Raw genomic sequence first — 14,902 nt, forward strand, 5'->3', positions numbered from 1 at the left:
CCGGGCCCCGCCCGGGAAGGCGTCCGCGCCAGCGCCGGGCTCCAGAAAACGCCTCTCCGCGGCTCCGGGGGCGGGCCTCCGACGCCCCGCGGCGGCTTCGTCCCGGGAGAGCCGGCCGGGACGCGGGGAGCCGGGACGCGGGGAGCCGGGACGCGGGGGGCCGGGACGCGGGAGGCCGGGACGCGGGGAGCCGGGACGCGGGGAGCCGGGACGCGGGGGGCCGGGACGCGGGAGCCGGGACGCGGGAGCCGGGACGCGGGGAGCCGGGACGCGGGGGGCCGGGACGCGGGAGCCGGGACGCGGGAGCCGGGACGCGGGGAGCCGGGACGCGGGAGCCGGGACGCGGGGAGCCGGGACGCGGCGCCACGCCGGAGCCTGCTTCCGCCGGACCGCGCCGGAAGTGCGCGGGCGGCGCCGCCGGAAGTGCGCGCGCAGGCGGGCGGGCGGCGCGGAGTGGAGTGGAGCGGCCGAGATGCTGCTGGACCTGTCCGCGGAGCACCGGGCGCACCTGGCCTTCCTGCCGCGGGTGGACCGCGCGGGTGAGGCCCGAGGCGCGGGGAGGCCCGGGGAGGCGCGGGGAGGCCCGAGGCGCGGGGAGGCCCGGGGAGGCGCGGGGAGGCCCGGGGAGGCGCGGGGAGGCCCGGGGCGCGGGGAGGCCCGGGGCGCGGGGAGGCCCGGGGCGCCGGGAGGCGCGGGGAGGCGCGGGGAGGCCCGGGGAGGCGCGGGGAGGCCCGGGGAGGCGCGGGGAGGCCCGGGGCGCGGGGAGGCCCGGGGCGCGGGGAGGCCCGGGGCGCGGGGAGGCGCGGGTGGGGCGCGGGGCGCGGGGAGGCGCGGGAAGGCCCGGGGCGCGGGGAGGCGCGGGGAGGCCCGGGGCGCGGGGAGGCCCGGGGCGCCGGGAGGCGCGGGTGGGGCGCGGGGCGCGGGGAGGCGCGGGAAGGCCCGGGGCGCGGGGAGGCGCGGGGAGGCGCGGGAAGGCGCGGGAAGGCCCGGGGCGCGGGAAGGCCCGGGGCGTGGGGAGGCCCGGGGCGCCGGGAGGCGCGGGTGGGGCGCGGGGAGGCCCGGGGCGCCGGGAGGCGCGGGTGGGGCGCGGGGCGCGGGGAGGCGCGGGAAGGCCCGGGGCGCGGGGAGGCGCGGGGAGGCGCGGGAAGGCGCGGGAAGGCCCGGGGCGCGGGGAGGCCCGGGGCGCGGGGAGGCGCGGGGAGGCCCGGGGCGCCGGGAGGCGCGGGGAGGCGCGGGGCGCGGGGAGGCCCGGGGCCGGGAGGCGCGGGGCGCTGGGTGGCCCGGGGCGGGGCGCGGGGAGGCGCGGGGCGCGGGGAGGCGCGGGGCGCGGGGAGGCGCGGGGAGGCGCGGGGCGCGGGGAGGCGCGGGGAGGCCCGGGGCGCGGGGAGGCGCGGGGAGGCGCTGGGTGGCCCGGGGCGGGGCGCGGGGAGGCGCGGGGCGCGGGGAGGCCCGGGGAGGCGCGGGGCGCGGGGAGGCGCGGGGAGGCGCGGGGCGCGGGGCGCGGGGAGGCGCGGGGAGGCGCGGGGAGGCGCGGGGAGGCCCGGGGCGCGGGGAGGCCCGGGGCCGGGAGGCGCGGGGCGCGGGGAGGCGCGGGGCGCGGGGAGGCCCGGGGCGGGGCGCGGGGAGGCGCGGGGCCGGGAGGCGCGGGCGCCCGCGCTCACCTTCCCGCTTGCTTTTCAGTGGTCGCCGAGTTCGGGCGCATCGCCGTGGAGTTCCTGCGGCGGGGGTCGAACCCCAAGGTCTACGATGGCGCCGCCAGTAAGAGGGAGCGGCCTGCGGGCCGGACGGGGGGCTGTGCTGGGGGGGCAGCTGCGGGGGGGGGGCAGGCCGGCCGGCGCGGGGGGGGGGGAGTTGCGGGGGGGGGGGCAGGCCCGCGGGCAGTGCGCGCTGCTGGCCACTCTCTGGCCAGAGAGGGAGTGGCTTATGAGCCCCAGGGTTTTGCTCCTGTCGCAGGAGGGGTCACCCTCCGTGGTGATCTTCTGTCAGGCCACAATCCCTCTGGTCCCCCAAGTGGCTGGGGCCGGGGGAGGGGGGGGGTGGGGGAGCATGTCAGCAAGTCTTCTAACAGTCCCTTATATCAGCTTCTTTATACTTAAAAAGGCACTGGTGCCCTGAACCGGTAATCCTGGCTACTCAGGAGGCTGAGATCTGAGGCCTGCCTTGCAGACAAATCCTAGAGACTCTTAACTTCCAGTTAACCAGCAAAAAAAGCTGGAAATGGAGCTGTGGCTCAAGGAGTCGAGCACCAGTCATGAACAAAAGAAACTGAGCGCCGGGCGCTGGTGGCTCACGCCTGTAATCCTAGCTACTCAGGAGGCTGAGATCTGAGGATCACAGTTCAAAGCCAGCCCGGGCAGGAGAGACCGTGAGACTCTTGCCTCCAATAAACCACCAGAAAACCGGAAGTGGCGCTGTAGCTCAAGTGGTAGAGCGCTTGCCTTGAGCTGAAGAGCTGAGGGACAGCGCCCAGGCCCAGAGTTCAAGCCCCACGACCGACAAAAAAAACAAAAACAAAAAAAAAGAAACTGAGCATCTGAGAGGTCCAGAGTACAAGCTCCAGTACTGGTACAAAATAAGTAAACCTCGTATCATCTGCCTTGCAGGAATGCTGTGATACTTAGTAAAATACTGTGTGAGGGCTGTGGCTAGCTGGTTGGGCTGTGGGGAGCTTTCTTTTGCTGAAGTGTGTTTTCCCTGGAGGACTGTGGCCTGGGGGTGAAGTCAGGTTCCTCCTCTGCCAGGCTAGAAAGGGAGTGCTGGCTCGGGGCTGTGCTTCACTCTGCATGTTGTCATGGTTCCTAGGAAGGAAATGCTGACAGCATCTGAAGGGGAGAGGAGACTCGCCCAACTTAGTCTCCTTCATTGCAGGGCTTGAAAACACGGGAGTACCTGAAAATGTTTACTTTTAAATGTAGCTTGAGTCACAGGAAAGAGAATACACAAAAATGTGTTCCATTTTCACCACTTTTTCTCAGGAAAACTCAATGTGAGTAGTGACACCATCCAGCATGGTGTGGAAGGATTAACATACCTCCTCACAGAGAGCTCAAAGCTCATGGTAAGGGCTTCTACTGACTGCTTTGATTAACCTGGATTCTGTGTGTGCATGTGTGCGTGGTGGGACTGGGGTTTGAACTCAGGGCCTGGGTGCTGTCCTTTAGCTTTTTTGCTTAAGACTACAACTTGTGCCACAGCTCTAACCTGCTTTTAATGTTTAATTGGAGATAAGAGTCTCACTGACTTTCCGGCTAGGTCTTCAGGTCTCAGCCTGCTGAGCAGCTAGTATTACATGGGTGATTAAGTGTTTGCATGTACCACTAAGTCAGATTTTGGAAGAATAGGCTGTGGTTTCCTTTAAACTATAAAGAATCTTGTAGGCAAATGCATTATGGGATATCATGTACACCTCTTGTATTTTTTACTCTTTTTCTGAACTCTTTTTTCTGATTGTACAAGGGGGTTACAATTTAATATGTCCTTCTTAAGTGTGTAGTTCTCGAGTGTATTTACTGGACAAAAATAAATCTTGATACTCTGTTAAACTCAATTGACTTTAGATTTCTGAACTGGATTTCCAAGACTCTGTTTTTGTTCTCGGATTCTCTGAAGAGTTGAACAAATTACTGCTTCAGCTTTATCTGGACAACAGAAAGGAGATCAGAAATATTCTGAGTGAACTGGCGCCGGCGCTGCCCAGCTACCATAGCCTTGAATGGAGATTGGATGTACAGGTACGGCTTTTTCAACCTGACATAAGATATAGATTGTTGGGGCTGGGAAGGTGGCTCAGTGGTAGAGTGCTTGCCTTGCATGCCTGAGGCCCTGGGTTCGATTCCTCAGCACCACAGAAGCAAAAAGAAAAAAGCCAGAAGTGGCGCTGTAGCTCAAGTGGTAGAGCGCTAGCCTTGAGCTGAAGAGCTGAGGGACAGCGCCCAGGCCCAGAGTTCAGGCCCCACAACTGGACCCCCCCAAAAAAAAAAAGATATAGATTGTTTAAGAGTTAGCCATGCTTTTTTTTTTTTTTTTTTTTTTTCAGGTAAGGGGTAGGTTTATTCAGTAGACCTGCTGGGACCAGGCAAGGTTGGCACTCCATGTGGCTGGGAAAGGCCTGGGAATGAGAGAGAGCTGGGAAGAGAGGAAAGAGAGAGAAAAGAGCCAGAAAAGAGCAGAGAGAGGGGTAAGAACAGTAACACTCACGTGGTATTCAGGTAAGGGGTAGACCTGCTGGGACCAGGCAAGGTTGGCACTCCACGTGGCTGGGAAAGAGAGAGAGCAAGAAAAGAACAGAGAGAGAGCTAGAATAGAACAGAGAGAGCAAGAAAAGAGCAGCCAGAGAGCATCTGGGCCTAGGCTAGGCCTTATGTAGGGTATGGGCGGGGAAAGGTGTGGCCACATCAAATTCCTCAGAGCAAAAAGGGAAGAACAAAAAAAAGAAAAAAGAGGAAAAAAACAGAGAAATCCCAGCTATCCTGACTTTAAGCCTTTATCCGAGTCACGGCACCATTTATGTTAGGTTTTTAAAAAGAGGTAGCCGAGTAAGAACTGCACCAGCACGCACGTGGTATTCAGGTAAGGGGTAGGTTTATTCAGTAGACCTGCTGGGACCAGGCAAGGGTGGCACTCCACATGGCTGGGAAAGGCCTGGGAATGAGAGAGAGCTGGGAAAGAGAGGAAAGAGAGGAAAGAGCTAGAGAAGAGCAGAAAGAGGGGTAAGAACAGTAGCACTCACGTGGTATTCAGGTAAGGGGTAGGTTTATTCAGTAGACCTGATGGGACCAGGCAAGGTTGGCACTCCACATGGCTGGGAAAGAGAGAGAGCAAGAAAAGAACAGAGAGAGAGCTAGAATAGAACAGAGAGAGCAAGAAAAGAGCAGCAAGAACAGCCATGCTTATTGTATTCTTGACTACCCTAACCAAATTCTGGTTGGAAACTTTGATTTAATATCCTTTTTCAGATATTTACAGTAGTTTGTTTCCCTTTGTTTTCAATATGTTCAGCTATTTCACTTGTGTAGTTTTTAAGAAATAGGTATTTGGGGTAAGGAGAAAGGTATGCAGGTTTCCTTTTAAAGTGTAGCACACACAAAGGGAAATAAACAGTCCAGTGCAGCCTGAGGAGTTGTCACAGATGGAAGGGACCAGACAGGACCCATGCCCTCCTGCCGGCCACGGCATGTTCTTCTTTAATCCTGCCTTCCAGTGCATAGACCTACTGGCCTTGTACCTCCCTGCGTGCACACACACCCACGCACACACACAGAGTACACACGCAGTGATCCTCTACATGCTCTGTGGGGGTGAAGTTTGAGAGTACTTGTCTAGCCCTGCATTCATCCCCAGAAACATAAATACAGATACTTCATGTCTTCCTCTCACATTATTTTTGTGAGATTCATCTTTTAGCTTATTTTTTTCAAGTTTTATCAAGGATTTATTTTAGTAAAAAACGGTTAAAGTAGGGAGAAGCAGAAGAAACATTTCTTGCTTCTTGTATAGAAAAAGTAGTTAAAGACTCACTTTGAGGTTGAGTGCCAGTGGCTCACACCTGTAATCCTGGCTACTCTGGAGGTTGAGATCTGAGAAACGCAGTTTGAAGATAGCCAGAGCAAGAAAGTCCATGTAACTCTTACCTCCAACTAACCAACAAAAGGCTAGAAGTAGAGCTGTGGCTCAATTGGTAGACCACCAGCCTTGAGCAAAAATATCAGGGGACAGGGCCCAGGCCCTGAGTTCAAGCCCCAGGATCAGGATTAGCGCAAAAAAAAGAGACAACCCTTTATGTTTTGTTTTTAAATTTCTCTATTTTTAAAGCCATAAATAAGAGGAAGAACCAGGCATAGAAACTTGCGCCATGAGTCCCAATTACATGGGAGTCTGAGACAGTATCTCTTGAGGCCAGGAGCTCGAGACCAGTCTATTTATATATGTACAAAAAGACATACATGCATATATATTAATAAATACCATAAACACATAAAAGGATGTATGCATTTATGCAGAGTTTGAGGTCTTTGCTACACCATCAGCATTACAAGTGAGGCCCAGCCCTGATACTGGGCCTCAGGAATTTGTTGTACACCCTGGGTACTGACTTCTTTGTTTCATGAGTGTTGCTAAATAGCTTCTTCCAGTTTGGATTGACTTGAAGGAAGAAAATACATTAATGTAACCTTAAACTAATTAGTTTTGTCTCTATGGTTTGTGCCTTTTGTACCATGTTTAAGAAAGTTTTCCAAACCATAGGCATCATTTGTATTCTTATTTTTCTCTAGAGAGTTTAAGGTTTGCTTTTCATTTTGAAGCTTGTCACTTTATGTTTTGAGTTTTGTATGAGGTGTTAAGGCAGTGTTCACTTGTTACTGTGCCTTTTCCATGGACCATCCAGCTTGCCAGCAGAAGCCTCAGGCAGCAGATTAAGCCGTCAGTGACCCTGAAGCTGCACCTGGATCAGAACGGAGGCCACAGCACCAGAATTGTGCAGACGGACCCGGCCACCCTGCTTCATCTGGTCCAGCAGCTGGAGCAAGCATTGGCGGAGATGAAAACCAGCCACTGTCGGAGGGTCATCCGCAACATCAAGTAGCGGCAGGTTCAGCGTTGTTCCGCGTCCGGGGTCGCCCTTGAAGGCCGGGGTCTTGTTGAGCAGTGGTCACTCGTAGACTGCCGGTTTCCAGGGGTGTTTTTCAAGAGCAGTTTCTTGTTGAGTGATGGCGATGAGCATATCCCTGGATTTCTTCTTCTGTTCTACACTGAGGCTATGGTCAGAACTGACCTTAAGTTCCTTCCCTGGTGCTACATACAGACAGCTTCGGGACAGATGGAAATTCTTTTGTATTTTAAACGTGTAAATATAGTTGAAGCAGCCATCTTCTATATAGGAGTATTCTGGTTTCAGTGTGTTTTTGTGTCTGCTTACCATTACAATTTTCTCCTTGTTGATCAAGCTTTGAAAACAAAATTCACAGTTTAATACTATTTAGGAGTTTAGTGTTTTGGGATTTTAAAAGCACCCTACATATTTACTAGCATAGAATTATTTAAAAGAAAAGATAATTTTTCTAACAATATGCCTCCACTATTGGCAGCCGGTGCAGCTTTGTATGTGATGACAAAGTAGTATTTTCCATCCAGATTGTGATGGCTAATTCACTTCAGTAGTACTCAAATTTGAGTAGTCATGTACTACATTTTTTTTATTTTTGGTCCGGTCGTGGGGCCTGCACTCTGGGCCTGGGTGCTGTCCCTCAGCTCTTCAGCTCAAGGCTAGCCCTCTACCCCTTGAGCCACAGCACCACTTCCGGCTTTTTTTCTTTTTGCTTATGTGGTGCTGAGAAATCGAACCCAGGGCCTCAGGCATGCAAGGCAAGTGCTCTACCACTGAGCCACCTTCCCAGCCCCCATGTACTACATTTTTGAAGGATAATTTTCTTGATACCCAGGGCAACTAAAAGACAGTATCATTTGCATCTTTAAATTTCAAACACAGACACTTGATTATTCAGGTATGAATTGCAGTCACTGTTTGAAGGGCATCTTTATTATGATACAAACAAATATTGTTTCTTCCTTGCAAACTTGATTTCTGTTTGCCTGTACTGAGACTTGAACACTTGCTCAGATTGCTTGCTTTTCTGGTACTTTGCCATAATTAAGCCATATTTCCAGCCAGGCTTTTTTGCCAGTTATTTACATATATACTTACATCTGTAGGTACACACATATATGTACACATACATACACCTAGTGTTTTGTGTGTGTTTATGGGTGTGCGTGTATGTACATATATGAATGAGTGTGTGTGTGTACTTCAGGTCTGTTCCCACCTCATGACCCTTCAGGCTCAGCCTCCTGGCTGCTGTGCAGGCACCACCACTAGCTTGTTATTTTATTTTTACAATTCCTTTCTACCAGCACTCAGCTGTACATGCTAGCCACAAGCCCATAAATGGTGTGTACAATAACGGAGAACTATAGGATTTGGTACTATCAAGGCTTGAACTTGAGTCATTTCACTTGGTACACAGGTGCTTCTACCATCACACACCTCCACCTTTTTTGGTTATTTTGCTTTTTTTTTGTCAGTTATAGGGTTTGAACTCTGGGTGCTGTCCCTCAGCTCTTCAGCTCAAGACTAGCGCTCTACCACTTGAGCCACAGTGCTTCCAGTTTTCTGAGTGGTTTATTGGCGATAAAAGTCTCACAGACTTTCCTGCCCAGGCTGGCTTTGAATCGCAATTCTCAGATCTTAGCCTCCTGAGTAGCTAGGATGACAGGCGCGAGCCACCAGTGCCTAACCCCAAGTTAGCATTTTCTAAGTTGGAGTGTTCTGTTGAGTGTGCATCGGTGCCATTACTGCATCACAGTACCACGGAGCACACATGCTTTCCTCTCCTGAGCTTCACTCACTACTCTTCAGTGGCCAATGAACTACTCTTTGGTTTTCCTTCATTGCCAAACAGTCAGCTCGGCATCCCAAACTCAAAGGATTTTTGCCTCTTCCCATTAACCGTGTGAGGTCTTTTGCCTCACTTGTTTTTTCTTTTCTGTTACATGGACCTGTAATCCAGTTATATGTAGCATTGTATGGGGAGAACAAAAAAAAAAACAAATTTTGAACCCTTTCCTAGCTCCTTTGACATCACCCAGATTGAATTTTGTTAAATATTTATTAAGTGCTGGGAGTGTTTGCCGTTGTGTGTCGAGCAAAGGATAAAGTCCTAATCTTCTCAGTTTAGTGTGTGCTCAGGTCATTCCATCCTGTTTAATCCATAAGCTCATTAGGATGGAAAGAATCCAACAGCTGGGGCGGGGGCGGGGGGCGAGGGTGAAGAAGGGGCTCCCATGGTCGGTATCTGCTGGAAATGCTTTCCTTAGGCTCTCCTGAGAGGTGTTAGTCTGAAAAGGGGCTCCTTCCGACTGGCATCTGCCGGAGATGCCTGGAAACCCCAGGGTGCCGTGGTGGAGCTGTGGCACTGCGGGGGAAGCTGAGCTCAGGGCACAGTACGGTGGGGGAGGGGGGCACTCAGGCACAGAGAGGTGGCAGGATGTACTCCCCCACCACTCAGGTGGGGCTCCCTGGGGCACCCAAGGTGCGCGTGGAGAAGCAAGTGGAATTCTTTTTCACCTGCGTGCCGGTGTTCAAGGAGAAGCAGATGCCTGTGGTTTTCAGAGGAATGTGCTTAGTTCCCAGAACTCTCAGTTAACTCAAAGACTAAAAACACAGATTAAAATTCAAAGAATGAGGAAAAGGGAATACAGGGAAGTCTGAGTTTCAGCAGGGAAAGTATAGGTGGCGAGGATAGGATTTTCTGGCATGGTTTGAAGAATCGTGTCTTTATGACACATGAATATACCTAGCCCAAGAGACTTAAGTGAGTTGAAGGCTGAAGGGGTTTTTTTTAAAGTTAACTAAAAACAAAAAGGTTTTTTTTTTTTTTTTTTTTTTTGCCATTTTGACTATGCTCTTCGAGAAGGCAGAAGTGACTTATCATTGATCTTGAGCAGTGGAATGAAAGTCTTTTGTGAAAACCCATCAGCTTGCTAGGGTTTAGCTATTGTGTATTCCATCCTGGATATTTTTGCTTCCACTCTGCAGTTCTTAAACCCTTGGAATCATTTCGTGTGAAATCTCTCACTGAGCTTTGCCTTAAAAAGTTGTTTTTATTGAGCTGGTGATATGACTTAGTGTTAAGAGCACCTGTCTAGCAAGTGAGAAACTCTGATTTCAAACCCCAGTACCTGGGGGCTAGGAGGACACAATTAGACGGCAATGGTAGCTCACACCTGTAATCCTAGCTACTTAGGAGGTTGAAACCTGGAAGATCTTGGTTCAAAGCCAACCTGGGCAGAAAGGTCTGCCAGACTTTGTCTCCAGTTAACCAGCAAAAAATCTGGTCTGGCGCCATGACTCAAGAAATGGAGCCACCAGCTAGTAAGCCTAGTGAGAGCCTAAGGCCCTGAGTTCAAGCCCCCTCTCCTCCCCAAAAGTGAGAAGTTAGAGGAACTGTGGATAAACTTAGCTAAAGTCAGTCCACGAAAGGCTATTTGTATATCCTTTTACTTGAATGTCAAAGATTTCTTACTGAGATAAGATGTGTGGATGTTCAGAAAAGACAGGGAAGTCTGTGTTTACTTCGTCTATTTCCTTATCTTGGAAAGGTAAAAACCGTTTTGAGAACAGAGCAGTTGCTTTTGTTGAAGTTTACTCTGCAGTCTTGCTTTTTTCTTGGTGGTTGGTACTGAGGTTTGAACTCAGGACCTTGTACTTGCTAGGCTGTTGCTCTGCTACTTGATCCTCCTCGACCTTGTGTTTGCTGTTATTGTCTTGAAGTTCAGTCATCTGATGGCTTCATTGAAACTCTTGCTTTGCTCTCTTAAGGGAGTATGGAGAGACAGCTTTCTTTTTTTAACGAGCCGGTGGCTCATTGGACATTGTGCCTTTAGGTTCAGTTCAGGGGGAGCCTTGATCCTTTCGTTCTGTTTCAGTTTGCTGGTAGAAATAAAACAAATACCATCACATAAATATCAAATGCTGCAGTGTGCCTACCAGGGAGTGGACATGCGTGCATGTCCTGGCACTGCCGGGATATCTTGGTGTCCCACCTTAGTCTCCCATTTCAACAAGGATTTCAACCCCCTGCCTCCTCCCCCAGTGGGACGGCACCCCCCACCCTCTCTCAGCCCTACTCTCCAGCATCCTGACACTTCTGAGGCTTCTACTTAGCCATCTTCCTTATCATAAAGATGCAAGCATTTCCCATCTGACTCGTCCTCACATCCCCTGATTCACACCCCACTCCTGATAACCATTCTGATGACTTGTTCCAAAAGCACCTTTCCACAGAGTCTCTGGCTTTGCATCTCCGTCCTCACCTTATGAGCTATCTCAGCAGCATTTGCCATGCTTAATTGCTTAAATGTATACTTTTCCTCAGCCATTTCTGGGGGAAGGGGGTGTTTTCCCCTCCCTTTGTGGTCATTCTTCATTTTGCATTCTGTATCTAACACCATATTCTCATTTTCCTTTGTAGGATTCTCTCGTGTTTCCCAGAGTCTTGTCCTAAGCCATTTTTCTTCGCAGACTTGTGCCTGGTAATATGGTTTGTTCCACAGTGTCCCCATCAGTTTTCTGACCATGTTAACCGTGGGTCTCTGGTCCATACTGCCACCCGGGTTGACATGTATGTAGCCATCTACCAAATGCTGCACATAACACTCAAGGTGAGTACAATTGTTCTACAGACTTGAGCTTCTTTTTGTGCCCGGTGTTGAGGAACTGTGGGGTCTTACTACGTGGTTGCTGGGCCCAGGGCTGTGCCGCTCTTGGTTCCTCTGTCTACTCACCACCTATGGCGGTGGCCTTACATTCCCAATGTTCTCGGGTCCTGTGCTTGTTGCTTTGGCGTTCTTTTGCCTGGTACCTGTGCGACGTCCAGCCGTCCCGTCTGGCCTCTCCCCTCTCATAAGAAGCCCCATCTTCCCAGACCCCAGTATGTCCCTCACCCATGGTCAGGATTATATCCACAGAGAAGACCCATGCTCCAGCTGCTCAAGACTCCGCAGGTGATAGAGTCCAGATGTCTTTATGTGGCTCGGGTCTGGCCCTGGCCTCCACATGCTGCCTCCTCTCTCTCTCTCTCTCTCTCTCTCTCTCTCTCTCTCTCTCTCTCGAGGCCTCCCTCCAGCCTCCCACTCCTGATGACCCATTCTGTGTGGCTCACTCATCTGCCCACAGCCAGGAGCCCCTTCCCTGCGCACGCATGCTGCCATCCTTGTCAGGGATCCGCCAGGCTTGACTGAATACTAGACTGGTTTTCTGTTTCCCTCGCAAGTCACTCTCTTGCTATGAAAGGAAGACGGGGAGGAGAAGGGAGGGTGGGGTGAAACGTGGAGGCCACAGTCTTGTGCATAGACGCCATTCTGCACTGACCTCACAGACTGCGTCAGCCTTTCTTTAGCGTAAACACCGTTGGCTCCGCAGGGCCCACTCAGCTGGAAGGCCAACTGGCCAGGGTTCTTGGTTCAAGCCACTCATTTGCGATTCTGAGGGGCTTGGGAGTGTTTTGATTCCCAACCCCAGCTTTGTGGATTCTGGGATCTATGGAGTCTCTGCATGCGCTTGTATTGTACAGTGTAAAGTTAAGAACAGGCAGTTTTACAGCCTCCTCCTCTACCTCTGTGACTTGCTTTACGGACTCATGTTGAAGTCTACTGGAGAATGAGAAATTCAGATCGTCGCAACTCAGTGGCTCCCTGATTTGCCCATTAGTGCCTTCAACTACAACTGAAAATGGCTAAGACAATTAGAATGCCTTGGTGGGGTAGCTGTGGGGCCCAAGGGCAAACTTAGTCCTCTGGCTTTCTGACTTTGGTTGGTGGCCCTGAATCTTTCTCTTGCTTGCCTTTGTGGTTGATGGCCTGCTCTTAATCATGGCCCTGCTGAAGACTGGCAGATGCGGGGAAAGGTGGAGAAGAGCCTGGTTTTGTCTGTTTTGTGAGATCCCCAGGTGCTCTCTGATTGAGCTGCGTTAGGTCACAGACCATAGGCTGATTTATTAGACTCTCCTGAGATAAGAGTAAGGTCCTGGGCTGGGAAGGTGGCTCAGTGGTAGAGCGTTTGCCTTGCATGCATGAGGCCCTGGGTTCGATTCCTCAGCACCACATAAGCAGGAAATAAAAAGGCGGAAGTGGTGCTGTGGCTCAAGTGGTAGAGCGCTAGCCTTGAGCTGAAGAGCTGAGGGACAGCGCCCAGGCCCAGAGTTCAGGCCCCACGACCAGACCCAAAAAAAAAAAAAAAAGAGTAAGGTCCTCTTTCCAGAAAGCTTTGTGGCCCCCAGATGACGACGGGAAATGCTGGAACTGCCCGTGTCTGTCACGTCTGCAGTCCATCAGCCTAATTGGTGACAATGCTGCTGCCAAACTGTGTGGTCACCTGTTAGGCGTGTGAGATGGTCCCCGTGGCCCAGGTGTGTTTCTCCACCAGTCCCCACGGCAGTCACTAGTAATAAGCTAGATGTAATTGTATTCAACCCAAAACTGTGCCGCAAGAAAGAAATGGAAAACAGAATTTGATTTCCATCCCACCAACGGATGGCTTTTGTTCCGTGATTCCATAAACAATGTTTCTTGCCTCATTTTGAAAGACAAAAAAAAAACAAAAAACGTCTGGACCCTCCAGAGAGACTGTTTTATAGATAGCTCCTCTCCTGGGTTGGGCTGGGCTTTTACTGTTCATAGTTTTAAGTATGAAAGCAATAGCATTTACATTTCTCAAAAATAACTATTGAATTACAATATTGGCTGTGCCTTTTAATTACACATACTAGGGAAAACACCAAAAACACACAAATTCCCCTAAAATCCCTCTCTCAACCTATCCCCGGGGACAGCCAGTCTCCTTTGTTGAGAATTCGCTGCGTGGATCTGCGCTCCACAAATACCCTTCTGATTACAATTTGGCATTGCATGAAAAGTCTCCCACAGACAGAAAATGTGCTAACCAGCAGGCATGGATTTGAGTCCTGCTTGCAGTTCTGTTTCTCCTTGCAAGTTAGTTAATTGGCATCCATCAGCCCTCAGAGTCCCCGTGGGTCTGTGTGCGCCGACACTTAAGTTTATGAGTTAGTCGAGCTGAAGACCAGATTCTAGAACAAGGCTTCGTCAGGGATCTTGCTGGGCTGGAGAGCCTGTCACTCATGTAGCCTTTGCCATCTCTCCTCACCAAATTGCTGGTAAATAGCCCAGCAGGATTCGTTTTTACCATCCAGAAATGCAGAGCCTCAGTCCTTTGGGTGTTTACCCAGCAGGGTGCTCGTGGCCTGCCGCGGCAGCCGGTGAATAGAGCACCACCGAGGTGCTGACCAGACCGCAGGGCCAGATAGGACAGGGCCCGCGGGAGAGGGATGCTTGTGGTGAGGACAAGCTCAGTAGCTACAATCTGAGTCTGGAGCAAATGACTCCAGAACATAAAATCGCTGTGTAGTGCAGGCTGGCCTCAACCTTGCTACCCTCCTACCGCAGTCTTATGAGTGCCAGTGTTACAGGAATGCACCACCATACCCGCGCACTCACAGTTCCTGAGTGCAACATTTATTATAAAGCGGGCACAATTATGCATAAAGACTGACCCATAGGCTGGAGGAATAGAATAGAGAATGTAGAAACAAACCCCTACCTATGTGGCCAAATAAATTTTTATAAGGAAGACGAATCATTCTATCTGGAAAGGATGGTCTTTGCAGCATCTGCTGCTGGGGAGGACATCCCACTGCACACTGCACAACAGTGAAGTGCGCCCTCCCCCAGTGCACCCACAAAGCTCAACCTGACACGCTTCCTGAGCGCAGCACCTAAAACAGGACAGCGCATCACAACCTCGGGTCTGCCAGGGGTCTCTGGTCGCATCAAAGGCGTAGCTAACAAAGAAAACAGACAAATAACACATAATCTAAAATTTTGAGAAAAAAAAAGCCCAGCTGAACTGGACTTCAGGAGAATTTTAGCACACTGTATGAAAAGAGGCTGTCAGCAAAATGAAGAGGCAGCCTGTAGAGTGCGGATCTAGTTCATGTACGAGAATATATTTTAAATTAAATAAGGAGAACTTGGAGGGAGCGCCTGAAAATCAATGACAGTTCAAAGTGAACAGAGGCTGCACATTTTCCCTGAGAAGTATGCAGATGGCCAGTAGCACGGGGAAGACCCTCGGGGTCCACTCAGCATTAGGTGAATTGAAACTACAGTGACGCTCTGAGGGAGGTGGAGCCCGGAAGACCTGTTTCTGGAGGATGTGAGCCAGTCTCAGGACATACGACCCCTCCGGTATGACATCCTGGAATGACAGACAGAAGGCAGAGCGTCACCCGCACCCGTCACCCGCACCTCTCAGGACACTGGCTCAGCC

General features: G+C 51.9%; 1 protein-coding gene across 1 annotated transcript; it reads left to right on the forward strand.

Moving 5' to 3' along the window:
• Nucleotides 1-441: 441 nt before the first annotated feature.
• LOC138837658 (COMM domain-containing protein 2) lies at nt 442-6,883 on the forward strand. Its single transcript, XM_070036615.1, has 5 exons — nt 442-539; nt 1,681-1,758; nt 2,976-3,058; nt 3,558-3,731; nt 6,386-6,883. Exons 1-5 carry the CDS (start codon nt 473-475, stop codon nt 6,581-6,583), a joined length of 600 nt encoding a protein of 199 aa, XP_069892716.1. The 5' UTR covers nt 442-472; the 3' UTR covers nt 6,584-6,883.
• The last annotated feature ends 8,019 nt before the right edge of the window (nt 6,884-14,902 follow it).

The sequence above is a fragment of the Dipodomys merriami genome, unplaced genomic scaffold (genome assembly GCF_024711535.1).
Source record: "Dipodomys merriami isolate MVZ:Mamm:240054 unplaced genomic scaffold, mDipMer1.0.p SCAF_273, whole genome shotgun sequence".
Taxonomy (NCBI): domain Eukaryota; kingdom Metazoa; phylum Chordata; class Mammalia; order Rodentia; family Heteromyidae; genus Dipodomys; species Dipodomys merriami.

Bases quoted from the DNA above. Each gene is read 5' to 3' on its own strand.
- LOC138837658 (XM_070036615.1), top strand. From the start codon at position 473: ATGCTGCTGGACCTGTCCGCGGAGCACCGGGCGCACCTGGCCTTCCTG. The intron at 540-1,680 runs GTGAGGCCCGAG...CTTGCTTTTCAG, and splicing joins GCCGCGGGTGGACCGCGCGG to TGGTCGCCGAGTTCGGGCGC. The intron at 1,759-2,975 runs GTAAGAGGGAGC...ACTTTTTCTCAG, and splicing joins GGTCTACGATGGCGCCGCCA to GAAAACTCAATGTGAGTAGT.